This window comes from Elephas maximus, chromosome 5, assembly GCF_024166365.1.
Source record: "Elephas maximus indicus isolate mEleMax1 chromosome 5, mEleMax1 primary haplotype, whole genome shotgun sequence".
Taxonomy (NCBI): Eukaryota; Metazoa; Chordata; class Mammalia; order Proboscidea; family Elephantidae; genus Elephas; species Elephas maximus.
This window is the reverse complement of record NC_064823.1, coordinates 70,922,619-70,938,028: the sequence shown is the minus strand read 5'-3', so window position 1 is coordinate 70,938,028 and position 15,410 is coordinate 70,922,619. Positions and strand designations below refer to the sequence as shown.

The 15,410-nt window shown below is 35.3% G+C and overlaps 1 protein-coding gene across 7 annotated transcripts in view; it reads right to left on the bottom strand.

Moving 5' to 3' along the window:
* Positions 1 to 15,410, bottom strand: part of WDFY3 (WD repeat and FYVE domain containing 3) — a 351,994-nt gene that overhangs the window by 144,841 nt on the left and 191,743 nt on the right. For all 7 annotated transcript variants that reach the window (XM_049885821.1, XM_049885820.1, XM_049885824.1 and 4 more), the window contains 6 exons: positions 14,993 to 15,154; positions 7,707 to 7,899; positions 6,263 to 6,449; positions 3,802 to 3,968; positions 1,382 to 1,849; positions 380 to 481 (listed from right to left, as the gene is read on the bottom strand). In XM_049885821.1, the coding sequence (XP_049741778.1) occupies positions 380 to 481; positions 1,382 to 1,849; positions 3,802 to 3,968; positions 6,263 to 6,449; positions 7,707 to 7,899; positions 14,993 to 15,154 (1,279 nt within the window). The remainder of the gene's footprint in view (positions 1 to 379; positions 482 to 1,381; positions 1,850 to 3,801; positions 3,969 to 6,262; positions 6,450 to 7,706; positions 7,900 to 14,992; positions 15,155 to 15,410) is intronic.

Sequence of the window (15,410 nt, the reverse complement as noted above, 5' to 3'; positions counted from 1 at the left end):
CCGTGCAGGATCCCCTTGTTCTGTTCAAATGACTGCTTCGTGATCCATGTACAGATTCCTCATGAGCATGATTAAGTGTTCCAGAATTCCCCATCTTGGAAAGGTTATCCATAATTTGTTATGATCCACAAAGTCGAATGCCTTAGCATAGTCAATTAAAACATATCAATACATGTTTTATTAATATACATAAAATTAATGTATATTAATATATTACTAAAAGTTAAAAGTATTGCATTTCTAGAGACATGACAGTACTGTCATTGACTCAACAGTTTTTTTCTCTAAGTGACAGGAGCACTTCAGAAGCAATCACTAGAGAAGACAAAATCAGAGGTAACCTCCTCCCAAAGCGTTTTCTAGTAGCTTTTCTAATTACCTGCATTTGTGTTTGATCCTTGAAGAAGCAATGTCAAGGTCTCCATAACCAGCAAAGCCAGGTGCTTTTGGTCTTCAACCGAACTATTATTTCTTGAGTCCCCTAAAATAAATGTTGAAAGGTTCAAATCACGGAAGTGATCGGCTTATTTTTTTCTTGATTCAGTTTTGTTTTAACAATTCCTTTCAATATTTAATATTCAGTTTCACTACTAACACAGCCTACACAGTCCAACCAGTAAAAATGACACACATGTCCAACATCTGCCAGAAGGAGGCTCACAATTAATGTTTACAGATTTTTACTTCATGATAGTAAGAAAGTTATTCAGCAAATATTGAAAATGAAAATGCCAATGTAAAATATATACTTTTTACAGGGGTTTTCATAGTCAAGGAGGTCAACAGAAGAAGGCTACATTTAACGCACCAAAATGAATGCAAAATTTATGGCTACCGCTACCTATTTAACTTGTATTAATTCATTCAACACATTTAATACTAATTGCCAGGTTCTACTGTGCTTTTATCATATTTCTCCGAAAGGATGGGAAAACCTCAAATTTTTTTAAGGTACTTATGATAATGTGTGTGTGCATAAAACATCACTAAAAAGATATGGTTATTTTCTGTTTATATTAATAAAAACATTTTGAAGTATCTACATATTTCAAGCATTTACAGAAGCTTTTAAAATTCCCTGTTAAAAGCATAAAGTACTTGACACTAGTCATGTGAATCATAAATGTCTATTCCAGTTTTTACCTTACTTTAAATTCTCTTCTGCCACAATGACATGTTTCTAGGCTTCCCTTCCCCAATTCCCTACTGGAGGTTGAATGAACAGTTAACATTAAGATGTCACATCCTAATATTCACAAGGATGTCACAATAAGGCACATTTGTAAGTGAGTCAAAGCAACAATGAAGCAAAAGGCAAAAACATCAACAAACACTTTTACTGAACCCCTTTTGTCAAATAACATTATGGAAAATGCTTTACCTTGTTCACTGAGTGCCTGAGTTGGATCCTTCAAGAGAGCCGCGTATTTATGCAGAAGGTTGACCATGACCTCAAGAAGGCCCACCTCCCTGAACACATCTTTAAATATGTAGTCATGTCGTGTAAACTTAAGAAGTGTTTTCATTGCAATAATGCTACAGTGGTAAGAAGAGCTAGATTTTAAGAGGATGCTAACGCTAATAAGTTCTTTACAAGGGATATAATTTAAGCTAAAAACAATAAACTCCAGCATCTCAAAGTATTTGTTTTGTACTTCTGGGAGTTTAGAAATCTTCTCTGCAAACTGTGACAGTGTGTGCTGTGGCTCCAGGATGAAATAGTTGGCATTGTCAGCCATGTAAATATTTGTGATAGCATCAAGGATGATTTGGGCAAGGAAATTGGTTTTTGCTTTTAAAAATGCATTCTGAAGAACTGCAAAGGCCTGGACGTTTCTCACACTGTGACCTAAAACAGAATACAAAAGTAGGTGATACATGATATTTAATCACGGCAAACCAGTCCATTTAACCACTAAACTGTAACATTTATCAACTACTTACCAAGAACATACTCTGTTTTCACCAAAGATCTTTTTTTTTTCTTTCATATGGCTCAAATCATTTAATTTAAAATAACACTGATTAAAAACCTTTAATACATCATTATAAATATTCCAATTTAAGAATAGTTATCTCTTGTGCTCCTTACAATAATCCTACAAAGCAGATCACTAGGAGTAGAAAATTTTGAGTTACAAAGGAAACTCAAAATTATCTAGTTTGATCTATTCATTTTATAAATTATATGAATTTTTCTGAAAAAAGAAACTGATGTTCAAAATGGTTAAGTGACTTGCCCACGGTCACCTGACTTTTGACTCTTAGGGCAGCATCCTTTATAATTAACCTTGCTTTAATGTCTATAAAACACAAAAACATTATGTCACGGGATCCTCACAATGACTCCAGTAGGCTCTAGGTTACATATTTACATACCTGTTATAGATGAGGTAATATCAGGTTAATTTTGTCAAATTAATTCTCTTATTACAGGATTACACTATTGTAATTAGCTAGTATGGTAAAATCAGTACCATACTGATTAACCGAATAAAGTCTGAAATAGAGAATATATTGCTGAGCCACTTTTATATTACTCATATTACTCATACAAAGAGTTAATTGTGGAATACTCAAGCTAGAGACTCTAAGTTAGAAGTTCTTTTAGAAATTCTTTTTTAAAAATTCATCTTAAATAAAATAAAGCTTCGGAACGCTAAAAAGCATGCCTAGAATTCTACCACATTTATTGCACAGAGTTTAATTCTATTTAATAGTCTCATTTAAAAGTTTCTATGTAGCTTATGCACTGAGGATAAATCATATTACAATAAATTTGATAACTCCAATCTAAGTTACGATGTTTCAATGTAATTTTCTCAAGGTTCAATGTAACCTTGGTATTTTCTAGTAAATCCATTTAGTCTTCTTAATTTAAAACAACTGCTGACTTCCACATTATAAAAATTTATTAATGTGCACAATGAAATTTAGATAACCAGATATGTTGCTATCTCTTGGCTAGTTAAATTTTACACACAAATATCATGTGAAAGAAATTAGATGTCTTCAGGTTCAAATTCTCTTGGAATGGTTACTGTGCATTTAAAAAATATTAAACAGTAAAACTAGCTTGCATTTTTTACATAACTAAGCATTCTTAACGATAGAATACGTTTTCTTAATAAAAGATGACTGGACCTTTGGCTAGATGAGGAGTCAAACATTAGGAAGTCTGGGTTATGAAAATTTATTCTCTGACAAAATAATATAATTATTTTTGTACTTAGGTTTACTTAGTCTTAAATAAAATATAAGCATTTATAGCTCATGCTTTCCACACAGATCTTACAGGTACAGAGGTGGGTGCCAACCAAGTGTCACCCATGTAAAGCAGAAATTCATGGAGCATGATGAATGAAATACTGTAATATGAATTTCACTGTTTGATGTTATGATACTTCTATAGCGTTATTTTCAAGTATTTGATCTGCTAAATACTGTCACTTAAATACTTATCTAGACTTAAACCATAAAAAGCACCAACTTTAATGAAAAGCATATTGGTTTTCTACATGTAACATAAACAAAGAGCAACCCAAGTCAGGGAAACCCTGGCGGAGTAGTGGTTAAGTGCTACGGCTGCTGGCCCAAGGGTCGGCAGTTCAAATCCGCCAGGCACTCCATGGACAGTCTACAGGGCAGTTCTATTCCGTCCTATCGGGTCACTATGAATCGGAATCGATTCGATGGCACTGGGTTTGGTTTTTTTGGTTTGTTTGTTTAACCCAAGTCAGACTATTTTACTATTTTTTTTATTCATCCGAGAAGCTCAAAATGAGAAAAAAAGAGACTCACCTTTGCCTGTAGGCTGGGGCACTGCAAATCCAGGCAATAAAAAGGGTGCCCCTGTGGTAATACCAGCTGGTTTTAGTTCACTGACACCATAGGTTGTGAGGGAAGTTATCAGATTGACCAGATCTTTCAAGGCATCCCTGGATTCAGCTTCTTTTGCTTGTTCCAATCTAGGAAAAGTATGATTTAGCAAATACCTTCATCTTTCCTTGAATTTTCAAATTAAATGCAAGGTATTTTTCAATTTTATATGGAGTATATACACACGTAAAGTACTGTAAAAAGTTCCTTATTGTAGTTTTTCCCATACGCTATCAGTATTTTTAAGAATCTACAAACTTTATTGTAAGATGCTACAATGTATTTGGAAGAAAATTATACCCACAGTCACTTAGAGACCTGATATAAGTGCTGATTTTGCTGCTAACAGTGCTTTTTCAGGTAAATCATTAATCTTTGGTAGAGAATCTTAAAATAGAGGAATTAGATTAAATGATCTTTCAAGTTCCCTACAGGTCCAAGGTTATAAAGTTTCGCTGTTTACAGCCAATAATCTTACTAGGACTTTTTTTTTTAATTGTGGTAAAATACACATGATACAAAATTTATCATTTTAATTATGTTAAAGTGTACAATTCAGTGGCACTGAGAACATTCACAATGTTGTACATTCACCACCTGCCTAATTCCTGAACTTTTTTTCTTAATTGTGCTTTAGGTGAAAGTTTACAGCTCAAGTCAATTTCTCATACAAAAATTTATACATATATTGTTATGTGACCCCCGTTGCAATCCCTATAATGTGACAGCACACTCCTCCTTTCCACCTCGGATTTCCTATGTCCATTCAACCAGCTCCTATCCATTTTTGCCTTCTCATCTAGCCTCTGGACAGGAGCTGCCCATTTAATGTCACGTATCTATACTTGAACTAAGAGGCACTCTCTTCACAGGTATCATTTTATGTCTTATAGTCCAGTCTATTCTTTGCTAAAACATTTTTTCTGTTAGTAATTTAAAAAAATTAATTCCCTGAGAAGAGTTTTAAGAATTTTATTTGTATTGTATCATCAATTAATTCAATTACTTTCACTAGAGTATATTTAAATAAAGTTTTAGGAGTTCAAAATTTTGGAAATAACCTTAATTCCTTCTAAAAGATCACTGGGGTCCTTTAGAAATTATGTCTTGATCTTGGCCTTACTGAGAACATAAAATGGGGTGCAACAATATCTTTTAAAAATAAGATTAATTGTGCTCTTCCCTGTAACAGAAGTAATTATTTTCATTAAAGTAAACTTGCAGAATGCACGAAGTCAAAGAGAAGAAAAAAGTATGCTTAGACTTATAACTCAAAGACTTTTAACACTGATATATTTTAAAAGTTTGTCTTTTTACTGTGTAAAATTAGCTTTCATACATATTTTCACAACATCTACAGAATTTTGTAATCTGCCTTTTTTTTTTTTTGCACTTTTTAACGGCCCATATATCCACTGTGTGGATCTGTGGTTGGCCATTTAGATTTGGGGGAAAGGAGGTAGAGTACTAGAAGTCAAATACAAGAGCACAAACAAACATTAAATTTTATCTACACTTGGGATTTTCTCTTCAGAATCAATAAGCAGAAGTGAAATTATTCAAGGAGTATCAACATTTTAAAACTTTTGATTATCAGCCTGCATACTCAAAGGACTGTACCAATTAACACCCTACAAGTAATGTGAAGTGGTTATTTCATCAATAACCACTTCACATATGCACACGCACATGCAAAACGATATTCTTGGGTTTTGCGGAGTTTTAACTAATGGCAACTAAGTTAAACAGGTGTCAGAAATAAGAAGTTTACAAAATAGAGTTGTCTTACAACAGATCAAATGATTTAAAAATAATGGAAAGGCCTAGGAACAGTTACTGGGGAATGACTATCTTTTTCCTAATAAAATCTGAGACCAGTCACTTTCCCATTACAAGCATGATCCATATGGGAAGGAAAAGGGGACAGTGAAACATTCTGAGTGACTAATTTGTTTTATATACATATTTGTACAGTCTCATTTAATTTACATATTTATTCATTATTAACTACATTAGTAATAACACCAGAAGTACTATGAAATAAAGATAACCAAAAACATAAGGAAGCAAAAAGTGTTTGTTATTTAGTTCATTTAAACTCTTCTCCCTCGGCTACTGAAGAAGAACAGATTTATTCACATATCTAGCCTTTGACTCCACCATGCCTGCAGCCTAAACCTGTCACTTGAACTCTAAATTCAGTTTTATTGTACTTTGCTGGCAGAACAGGAATAAAGAGAGGCACCCAAGAGGATACCCACGAAGACATTAAGTAAGTGCTTTATTCTTTTTTCCTGTAATGCCAGCCAAATTGTATCGTTTCCTTTGATAAAAAAAGACTGAATCAACACTTAAAATATATTCTTATATTGTGGGGTTTTACCTAAGCAAGAGATCACAAAGGAAATTATATCCTTGCCATATCCGAAAATCATCCAATAGCGTTTGAGAAACATCACTGGAATCTTTGAGGAAACAGGAAAGCCCAGCAAACATTTCAACAATTTCTAGGGGAGACAGGTCATCTGATTGCTGCATATTCTGTACACATGTAGATAAACATTCTTTTTCTGCAAGAATAAATAATTAAATACAGATATGTTACTTATGTTAATAGCTTAAGAAAATTTTCTTCACTCTTAACAGGTGTTTAGTGAAACACTCAATTTTATCTATAAAATGCTATAGATAAATATTACACATTCTAAAAATAAATATAAGTTTCAAATTCACTTGCAAAGCCCTGTCTCTAAGTAGTAAATAAAGGATAACCCAGAAAGTGCCGAAAATGGTTGACATTTATTATAATCTTATGCTACATTTTGATGTTTTATCATTGAACAAAATGACTGGCTACTGTCAAATGATATTTTATATTGATATAGCAAAAAGATAAAAAAAATGAAAAACGATCTAAGAGAAACTGAATAATTTAGAAGTTCAAGTTAGAATGAACGTGGACCAATGAGATAGAGAATTCAGTAAATATATTTTGTACTATCTATTTTTTTTTTATTACTAGCTTAAATACAATCTTATTCTACAGCTGACTTCGAGGATTTTTGCCATTTCAAAGAAGACTCTCTCTCTTATCTTTAGTGAAATTTGTATGAGGAAACGTAGTGTCACGTAACAGAAGCTACCATTTAACACAGGAATAGAGGAAAAGAAATGTAATGACTGGTGTTATTAGGTGCTGGATTTTCACATAAATCATTTAATAGTTGTAAGTGAACACAAAGTTGCACTAAATGTATTTTGAAAGATTTTCAGAATAATATATATAATATATAATAAGTAGACCACATGAGATGCTAAAGCAATTATCTCCTAATCAGACATTTTAAAGCATAGCTGACATATATGAGTTAAACAGAATGGTACCAATAAAGAATCTACATAATTCTATCTATGCTGTATCAGACAGAATATCTAGCTACTTATAAAATATCCTCCAAAAAGGCTTGAAACAACTGCCTCTAAAAAAATTCCTTTTATTATTTATTTATTCAGTAAAAAAAAAAAAGACAGTAGAATAGGATATGGCATAGAATTTACATTATATTCCCAAATGAACATTTACTCCTCAATGAAATTATTTTAATTTTTTGTAGGTTCACATCATTTGGAACTTATGGGAGTTTCTTAAATTTGTAATGTCCCACTATGAAAATATAAAATTCTTTTCTCCTGGCGAATTTATTTTTTAATCTAAAAGAGAATCTTTGGAGAATTAAGAGATTAAAAATAAATCTGTCATCGTATGAGGCAAAGAAAAATGGGAGAAATTCAGAGCATTTAAAAGGAAAACATAAAGAGATACTCACCGTGAATATACTTCACTACATTGACACTAAGACCATGACGGGATATGGTCATAAGTACTTCTCCAGCACTCTTCCTCCAAGGCAGGTTATAGGGAGGGCACCAAGAGGTTATTGCACTGAATAAAAGCTGAAGATCGTCTTTCTGAGCCAGCTCCTCCGCCGGAGAAACAAAACTGCAGAGTTTCACTAAGATCTAAAACACAAAAGGCAAAACAAAACAAAAATGTATATTAGTTAGTGGTTGGAGAGGAGGAGGAGGTGGAAAAGGGCTGTTGTTATTAGTTGTCGTCGATTGAATTGCAACTCTTGGTGACCCCACATGTGCAGAGGAGAACTGCTCCACAGGGTTTTCATGGCTGCCATCTTTCAGAAGCTGATCACCAGGCCTGTCTTACAAGGTGCCTCTAGGTGGGTTCAAACCAACTCTTCTGCTAGTGGTCCCACACTTAACCATTTGTGCGACTCAGAGACGCTTTCAGAAAAGGATTAAATCTGACTATTGTTGAAAAATTCAAAGGTAGAAAAGACATCTATAACTTAGGAAGTATGTTCTAAAGACAGAAAAAGATCCCTACTTATACCTGCTTATTTTAAGAAAAAACAGTCTGTTTACCATCCTCTTTTCACCAAGATATTTTTACATGTCTTGCTTTGAAACAGAACAAACAGCAGTAACAGTCATGGTCAACATTTTATTTTTCTAATCTAACTTTTTTAACACCAAGTTCGCCACAGTGGAATGTAATTTTCTTCTCTAGAGGTGACAAGTTTAGGGAGATGAAAAAGTAAAAACAGATCTTTAAGAGTAAAGGCATTTTCAAATCATTTCAATTTTCTATACAAGTAAAGAGAAAAATCAGAATAATACAAATCATCTTAATTTGGAAGAATCTTTTAATTTTGTCTGGTTGCCAAAAAACCTTCTGAAGTCTAGCTTTCAAAAAAGACTCAAAGCTTCTCAACACTGGAATGAGAACTTAACCCTTTCCTATGATTTGCGAAACACACACTACATCACGGCACACAGCACTAAGAGCCTGCTACTTGGTGAACTGAGCTGTGGTTTCTGTGCTGGATGGATTCTTCCTTCTAATCCCAATTCAGAGCCAGCAAAAGTTAACTTTCCTTCCCTGTGCTAAATTTTTTCATGTAAGTATTTTTAAAACATATATATAATACGTAACTATAATTTATAAAATAAATTTATTCTCCTGAAAGAAAAGTACCTCATGAGTTTTGGGCATTTCAAGATTGGTGGGAAGAATCGCTAAGATATTTGAAATACACATGCCTTGCCTCTGAAAGCTAGTTCTTGCTTTTCCTAGTCCCTTCAGTGCAAGAACTTGCTCAGCCATAAGAGCCTTCTAATTCGTATCTGCCAGATATCAGGAAGAAAAAAAAAGGATTGAGAATTCAGAGAAACAATAAATTACTTATAAAATCAGTAAATACAGACAGGGATTAAGTAAGTGTTATTAGAATATAGGGAAAGGCCAAAATAAATAAATAAATCCTGGAGAAGCTGCTGGATATGGAGCACCTGTTAATACATGAACTGTATGTATCTATCTCTATATGTACGCATAGCTAGTCAAATGCAGCAAAATGGTATACGCTCATAGTAATATACAGTTGGTTACACTCTTTGTCAGTTCTGACACTGCTCCTATGTGGTTAAGGGATTGACATCATTTCTCTAATTTATAACAGAAAAAAGACGTCTAATTTAAAAAAAAAAAAAAGCTTTTCTCAAAATCAAGTGCATGTTCTCAAGCATAAACTAGATTTAATGATTCCTTGAATTTGCTGCCCCTTAAGATCACTGGTTTTTAACCTTTTGAGGCAAAAGGATACCTACAAATAATCTAGTATCATCTTTTCATTTTACGGAATAGAAACTAAAGAGTCTGTCATTCCTCATTCCTTCCCTGGCCCTGTATTAGCCACTTCCATATGTAGGGACTGTGTCACAAAGTCAAGCCAAGTGTGGCAGAGCAATACTTGCCCACATCAACCCAAGTGACAAAAACGAATGCCTGCATGAAGCAGTACCAACTGCTAAGGTCTCAGAAAACCATCTGTCACGTAACATAAACATGGGGATTTCATCCATCACAAATACTGTGTTCTTAAAATACGTAATAAGTTTGTCTCAACTGATTTCTAGACAAATTGATAAAAATAGTGTCTAGTGTTTTTTTTTGTTTGTTTTAGTAGGCGATGAGGAAATAAAAGAAGGAAGTGAGCACTGGAATGGGTGTTAGGGGACCTAGGTTCTAATCTCTGCGACTGACTTGCTGTGGATCACATACACGGATACCAGGTTCCACAGCTGTAAAGTGAGGAGCTAGATTTAAATTATCCTTTTGGCCTTTTTTTTGGCCTTACATTCGACGACTCTAATATGCTAAAATAAGTCCCACATTCTTTCAAAGTCAGCACCCACTGCTTTCAAATTCGGAAATAAAAAAATCAAGTTTTAAAAGAGAACTCTGCTACACTTTTAGGTATTGTTGTTGCTGTTGTTAGGTGCCCTACAGTAGGTTCTGACTCATATTTAGGTATTAGGAGTATAAAATGCAGCTTCCATTTATTGCCTAAGGCAGGGATTTACTTGGATGGAGCTGCAATTCTAATCAAGGAGCCCTGCAGGCGCAGTGGTTAAGAGTTATGCTGCTAAACAAAAGGTCAGGAGTTCGAACCCGCCTTAAAGGGGAAAGATGTGACAGTCTGCTTCTGTAAAGATGACAGTCTCGGAAACCCCGTGGAGCAGTTCTTCCCTATTCTACAGGCTAGCAATGAGTTGGAACTGACTGTACAGCAGTGGGTTTGGTTTGGCTACACTAATCCGCAAAGACTGACACACACTGCTATATTCATCAAAAATGGCTTAGAGCAGCTTTAATTCTTATGTGATTTACTCCATATATTCCCACTGCTTTTCTCGAGCAATCTAAGAGTCAGATAAACCTGAGTTGTGATCCTATTTCTCCCGTTTGTTCACATTATCATTTTGAAGTAAATCAAAAGCTCTGGCATCATGGGGTTGTTTTGGAAATTATGAGATAAGGGATATAAGCCACTAATATGAAAGTATCTAATAAATCAAATGCTCAATATATATTTGTTGAATCAGCATTCCTATTTTATGATTCCAGTCTTTTCTAAAACGTCCTTAGTCTTCCCCTTCCCAGCACCTCTACAAAGTAGAGTCACTCTGGCACTAAAGACACCGGTAACATGAGGTGAGCATGCAGTCATGTACACCCAGCTCTACCTCAGCACTGCACATGGCCATCCTCTTTATTCTCTCCCTCTTCCCTCACCAATGGTAGTGCTGGTGTGGCAGAGGCAGCAATAAGTTATTTTTATTTAATGTCTACCATATATTAATCGGAACCCCTTATGGCATGGTTGTTAAGAGCTACGGCTGCTAACCAAAAGGTCGGCAGTTCAAATCTACCAGGCGCTCCTTGGAAACCCTACGCAGACCAATACCCCTCATGAACATAGACAAAAAATCCTCAACAGAATTCTAGCCAACAGAATTCAACAACATAACAAAAAAATAATTCACCAAGTGGGATTCATACTAGGTATGCAGGGATAGTTCAACATTAGAAAAACAATCAATGTAATCCATCACATAAATAAAACAAAAGATAAGAACCACATGATCTTATCAACTGATGCAGAAAAGGCATTTGGCAAAGTCCAACACCCATTCATTATAAAAACTCTCAGCAAAATAGGAATAGAAAGGAAAACTCTCAACATAATAAAGGGCATTTACACAAAACCAGTGGAAACCCTGGTGGTGTAGTGGTTAAGTGCTATGGCTGCTAACCAAAAAGGTTGGCAGTTCGAATCCACCAGGTACCCCTTGGAAACTCTATGGGGCAACTTTACTCTGTCTTATAGGGTTGCTATGAGTTGGAATTGACTTAGACGGCAATGGGTGTATACAAAGCCAACAGCCAACATCATCCTAAATGGAGAGAGTCTTGAGAACAAGAACCAGACAAGGATGCCCTTTATCACCACTCTTATTCAACATTGTGCTGCGGTCATAGCCAGAGCATTAAGTCAGGAAAAAGAAATAAGGGCATTCAAATTGGTCAGGAAGAAGTGAAAGTATCCCTATACACAGGTGATACGATCTTATATGCAGAAAACCTCAAAGAATCCACAAGAAAACTACTGGAACTAATAGAAGATTTCAGCAAAATATCAGGATACAAGATAAACACACAAAAATCAGTTGGATTCCTCTACACCAACAAAGAGAACTTTGGAGAGGAAATCACCAAATCAATACCATTTACAATAGCTCCCAAGAAGATAAAATATTTTGGAATAAATCTAACCAGAGACATAAAAGACCTATACAAAGAAAACTACAAGACACTACTGTAAGAAACCAAAAGAGACCCACATAAGTGAAAAAAAAATACCTTGCTCATGGTTAGGAAGGCTCAATGTTGTGAAAACGTCAATCTACACAAAGCCATCTACAGATACAATGCAATTCCGGTCCAAATTCCAATGATATTTTTTAACGAGATGGAGAAACAAATCACTGACTTCATATGCAAAGGGGAGAGGACCTGGATAACCAAAGCATTACTGAAAAAGAAGAACAAAGTGGGAGGCCTCACACTACCTGATTTTAGAACCTATTATAATGCCACAGTAGTCAGAAGAGCCTGGTACTGGTACAACAACAGATATATAGACCAATGGGACAGAATTGAGAATCCAAGGGTAAATTCATCCACCTAAGAACAGCTGATATTTGAGAAAGGCCCAAAGTTAGTTAAATGGGGAAAAGACAGTCTCTTGAAGAAATGGTGCTGGCATAACTGAATATCTATCTGCAAAAAAATGAAACAAGACCCATACCTCACACCATGTACAAAAACTAACTGAAAATAGATCAAAGACCTAAATATAAAATCTAAAATGATAAAGATCATGGAAATAAAAATAGGGACAACGTTAGGAGGTCTATATATGGCATAAACAGAATATAAACCATAACTGCGTACAAACACCAGAAGAGAAACTAGGTAACTGGGAGCTCCTAAAAATCGAACACTTATGCTCATCCAAAGACTTCAGCAAAAGAGTAAAAAGACAACCTACAGACTGGGAAAAAAATTTTGGCTACGACAAATCTGATCAGCATCTAATTTCTAAAATCTACAAGATACTGCAAAATCTCAACAACAAAAAGACAAATAACCCAATTAAAAAATGGGCAAAGGATATGAACAAGGACTTCACCAAAGAAGACATTCAGGAGGCTAACAGATACATGAGGAAATGTTCACAATCATTAGCCATTAGAGAAATGCAAATCAAAACTACAATGAGATACTATCTCACCCAACAAGGCTAGCCATAATCCAAAAAACACAAAATAATAAATGCTGGGGAGGTTGTAGACAGACCACAACACTTAAACACTGCTGGTGGGAATGTAAAATGGTACAACCACTTTGGAAATCGATTGTGGCAATTCCTTAAACAGCTAGTAATAGAAGTACCATACGATCCAGCAATCCACTCCTTGGAATATATCCTAGAGAAATAAGAGCTGTCACATGGATGGATATACGCACACCCGTGTTCACTACAGCACTGTTCACAATAGCAAAAAGATGGAAACAACCTTGATGCCCATCAAAAGAAGAAATGATAAACAAATTATGGTATATACACACAATGTAATACTACACAATGATAAACAACAATGATGAATTCACGAAATACCTCACAACATGGTTGAATCTGGAATGCATTATGCTGAGTGAAATTAGTCAGTCACAAAAGGACAAATATTGCATGAGACCACTATTCTAAGAACTCAAGAAAAGGTTTAAACACAGAAGAAAACATTCTTTGATGGTTACAAGGCTGGGGATAGCAGACAAGAACGATCTTAGGTGAAGGGAAGAACACCACACAATAAGGGGAAGTCAGCACAACTAGACTAAACCAAAAGCTAAGAAATTTCCTGAACACAACCAAACATTTCAAGGAGCAGAGAGCAGGGGCAGGGGTCTGGGGACCATGGTTTCAGGGGACATCTAGGTCAACTGGCATAACAACGTTTATTAAGAAAATATTCTGCATCCCACTTTGGTGAGTAGTATCTGGGGTCTCAAAAGCTTGTGAGCAGCCATCTAAGATGCATCAATTAGTCCCAACCCCCCCTGGAGCAAAGGAGAATGAAGAACATCAAAGACACAAGGAAAATATGAGCCCGAGAGACAAAATGGCCACATAAACCAGAGATTCCATGAGCCTGAGAACAGAAGAACTAGAGGACCAACGACTGCCCTGACAGGGAACACAACAGAGTTCCTTACAGAGCAGGAGAAAACTGTGGTGCAGAACTCAAATTCTAGTAAAAAGACCAGACTTAATGGTCTCGCTGAGACTGGAGGAGCCCCAGAAGACCTGGCCCCCAGATTCTCTGCTAACCCAGAACTAAAACCATTCCTGAAGGCAACTCTTCAGACTAAGATTAGACTGTACTATAAAACATAAGATAATACTCGTGAAGAGTATGCTTCTTAGTTCAAGTAGACACATGAGACTAAATGGGCAGCTCCTATCCTGAGGCGGGATGAGAAGGCAGAAAGGGATAGAAGCTACCTGAATGGATACAGGAAACGCAGGGTGGAGTTGGGAGCATGCTGTCACATTATAGGGATTGCAACTAGAGTCACATAACAATATGTGTACACATTTTTGCAAGAGAAATTAACTTGATCTGTAAACTTTCACCTAAAGCACAATTTAAAAAAAGAGTGGTGGTAACAGTGAGGAAAAAGGGCTTTATAGGCAGGGGCCAGAGGAGGTGACAGCACCTACTACAATAAGCGTATTTTATAAATTAAATGTTTATAGGTTAGTATAGGTTAGGGGCTTTCTATATATAAATGATAACTTACAATTTCCTGACATCATAAGAAATGTCATTTAAATCTTAACATGATTGTCAACGGAAGTCTTCCTTTCTTATTTCATTTTAGACATGTTATTGATATATCGAAGGAAAGCATAATAATTTACTCTCCTCAGAGAAACAAACTTGCTAATGCCTCACTCAAATATTCCTGAAAAGAAACTTGTGGACTCAAAAAATGTGACAATTATATTAAATACAGTCATATTGGAATACTACAGAAAATGCAATAGAACATCTATGAAAGAGTATACCCATTTCACTTTAAATAGAGCTGTACAGATAAATACACAAACAGCACCCTCCTCACCTGTACAAAAACTTTCTGGAGTAGTCCTCGACGTTCTGCTAGAGGTAGCTCATTCTGTGCACCTCCAACTGCCTCAGGCACGTGTGGAAGGTCAAAAAACAGATACAAACATTTAACCAGGGTGGAAGGCACTGACATCGTTGTCATGCAGTCCACGGTTTTCTGGAAAACAAACCAACAAATAAGTGAATAGATAGACCTAACTGTAGTTAGGCAATTTAGTAGTATAGCTGAATAACTCACAAATTTTAAGCCAAGAAACACATCAAAATAACCTTTTAAAGGACTGAAAGAATAATAATAATAAAAAAAAAGACTCCATGCTGAGAAACACTCAATTTTCCATTTAGAAAAAATGTGCTGTAATCTAATCTTGATATTTTGTTTGTTTCTTGGTTATTTACCTATTTATTTATCA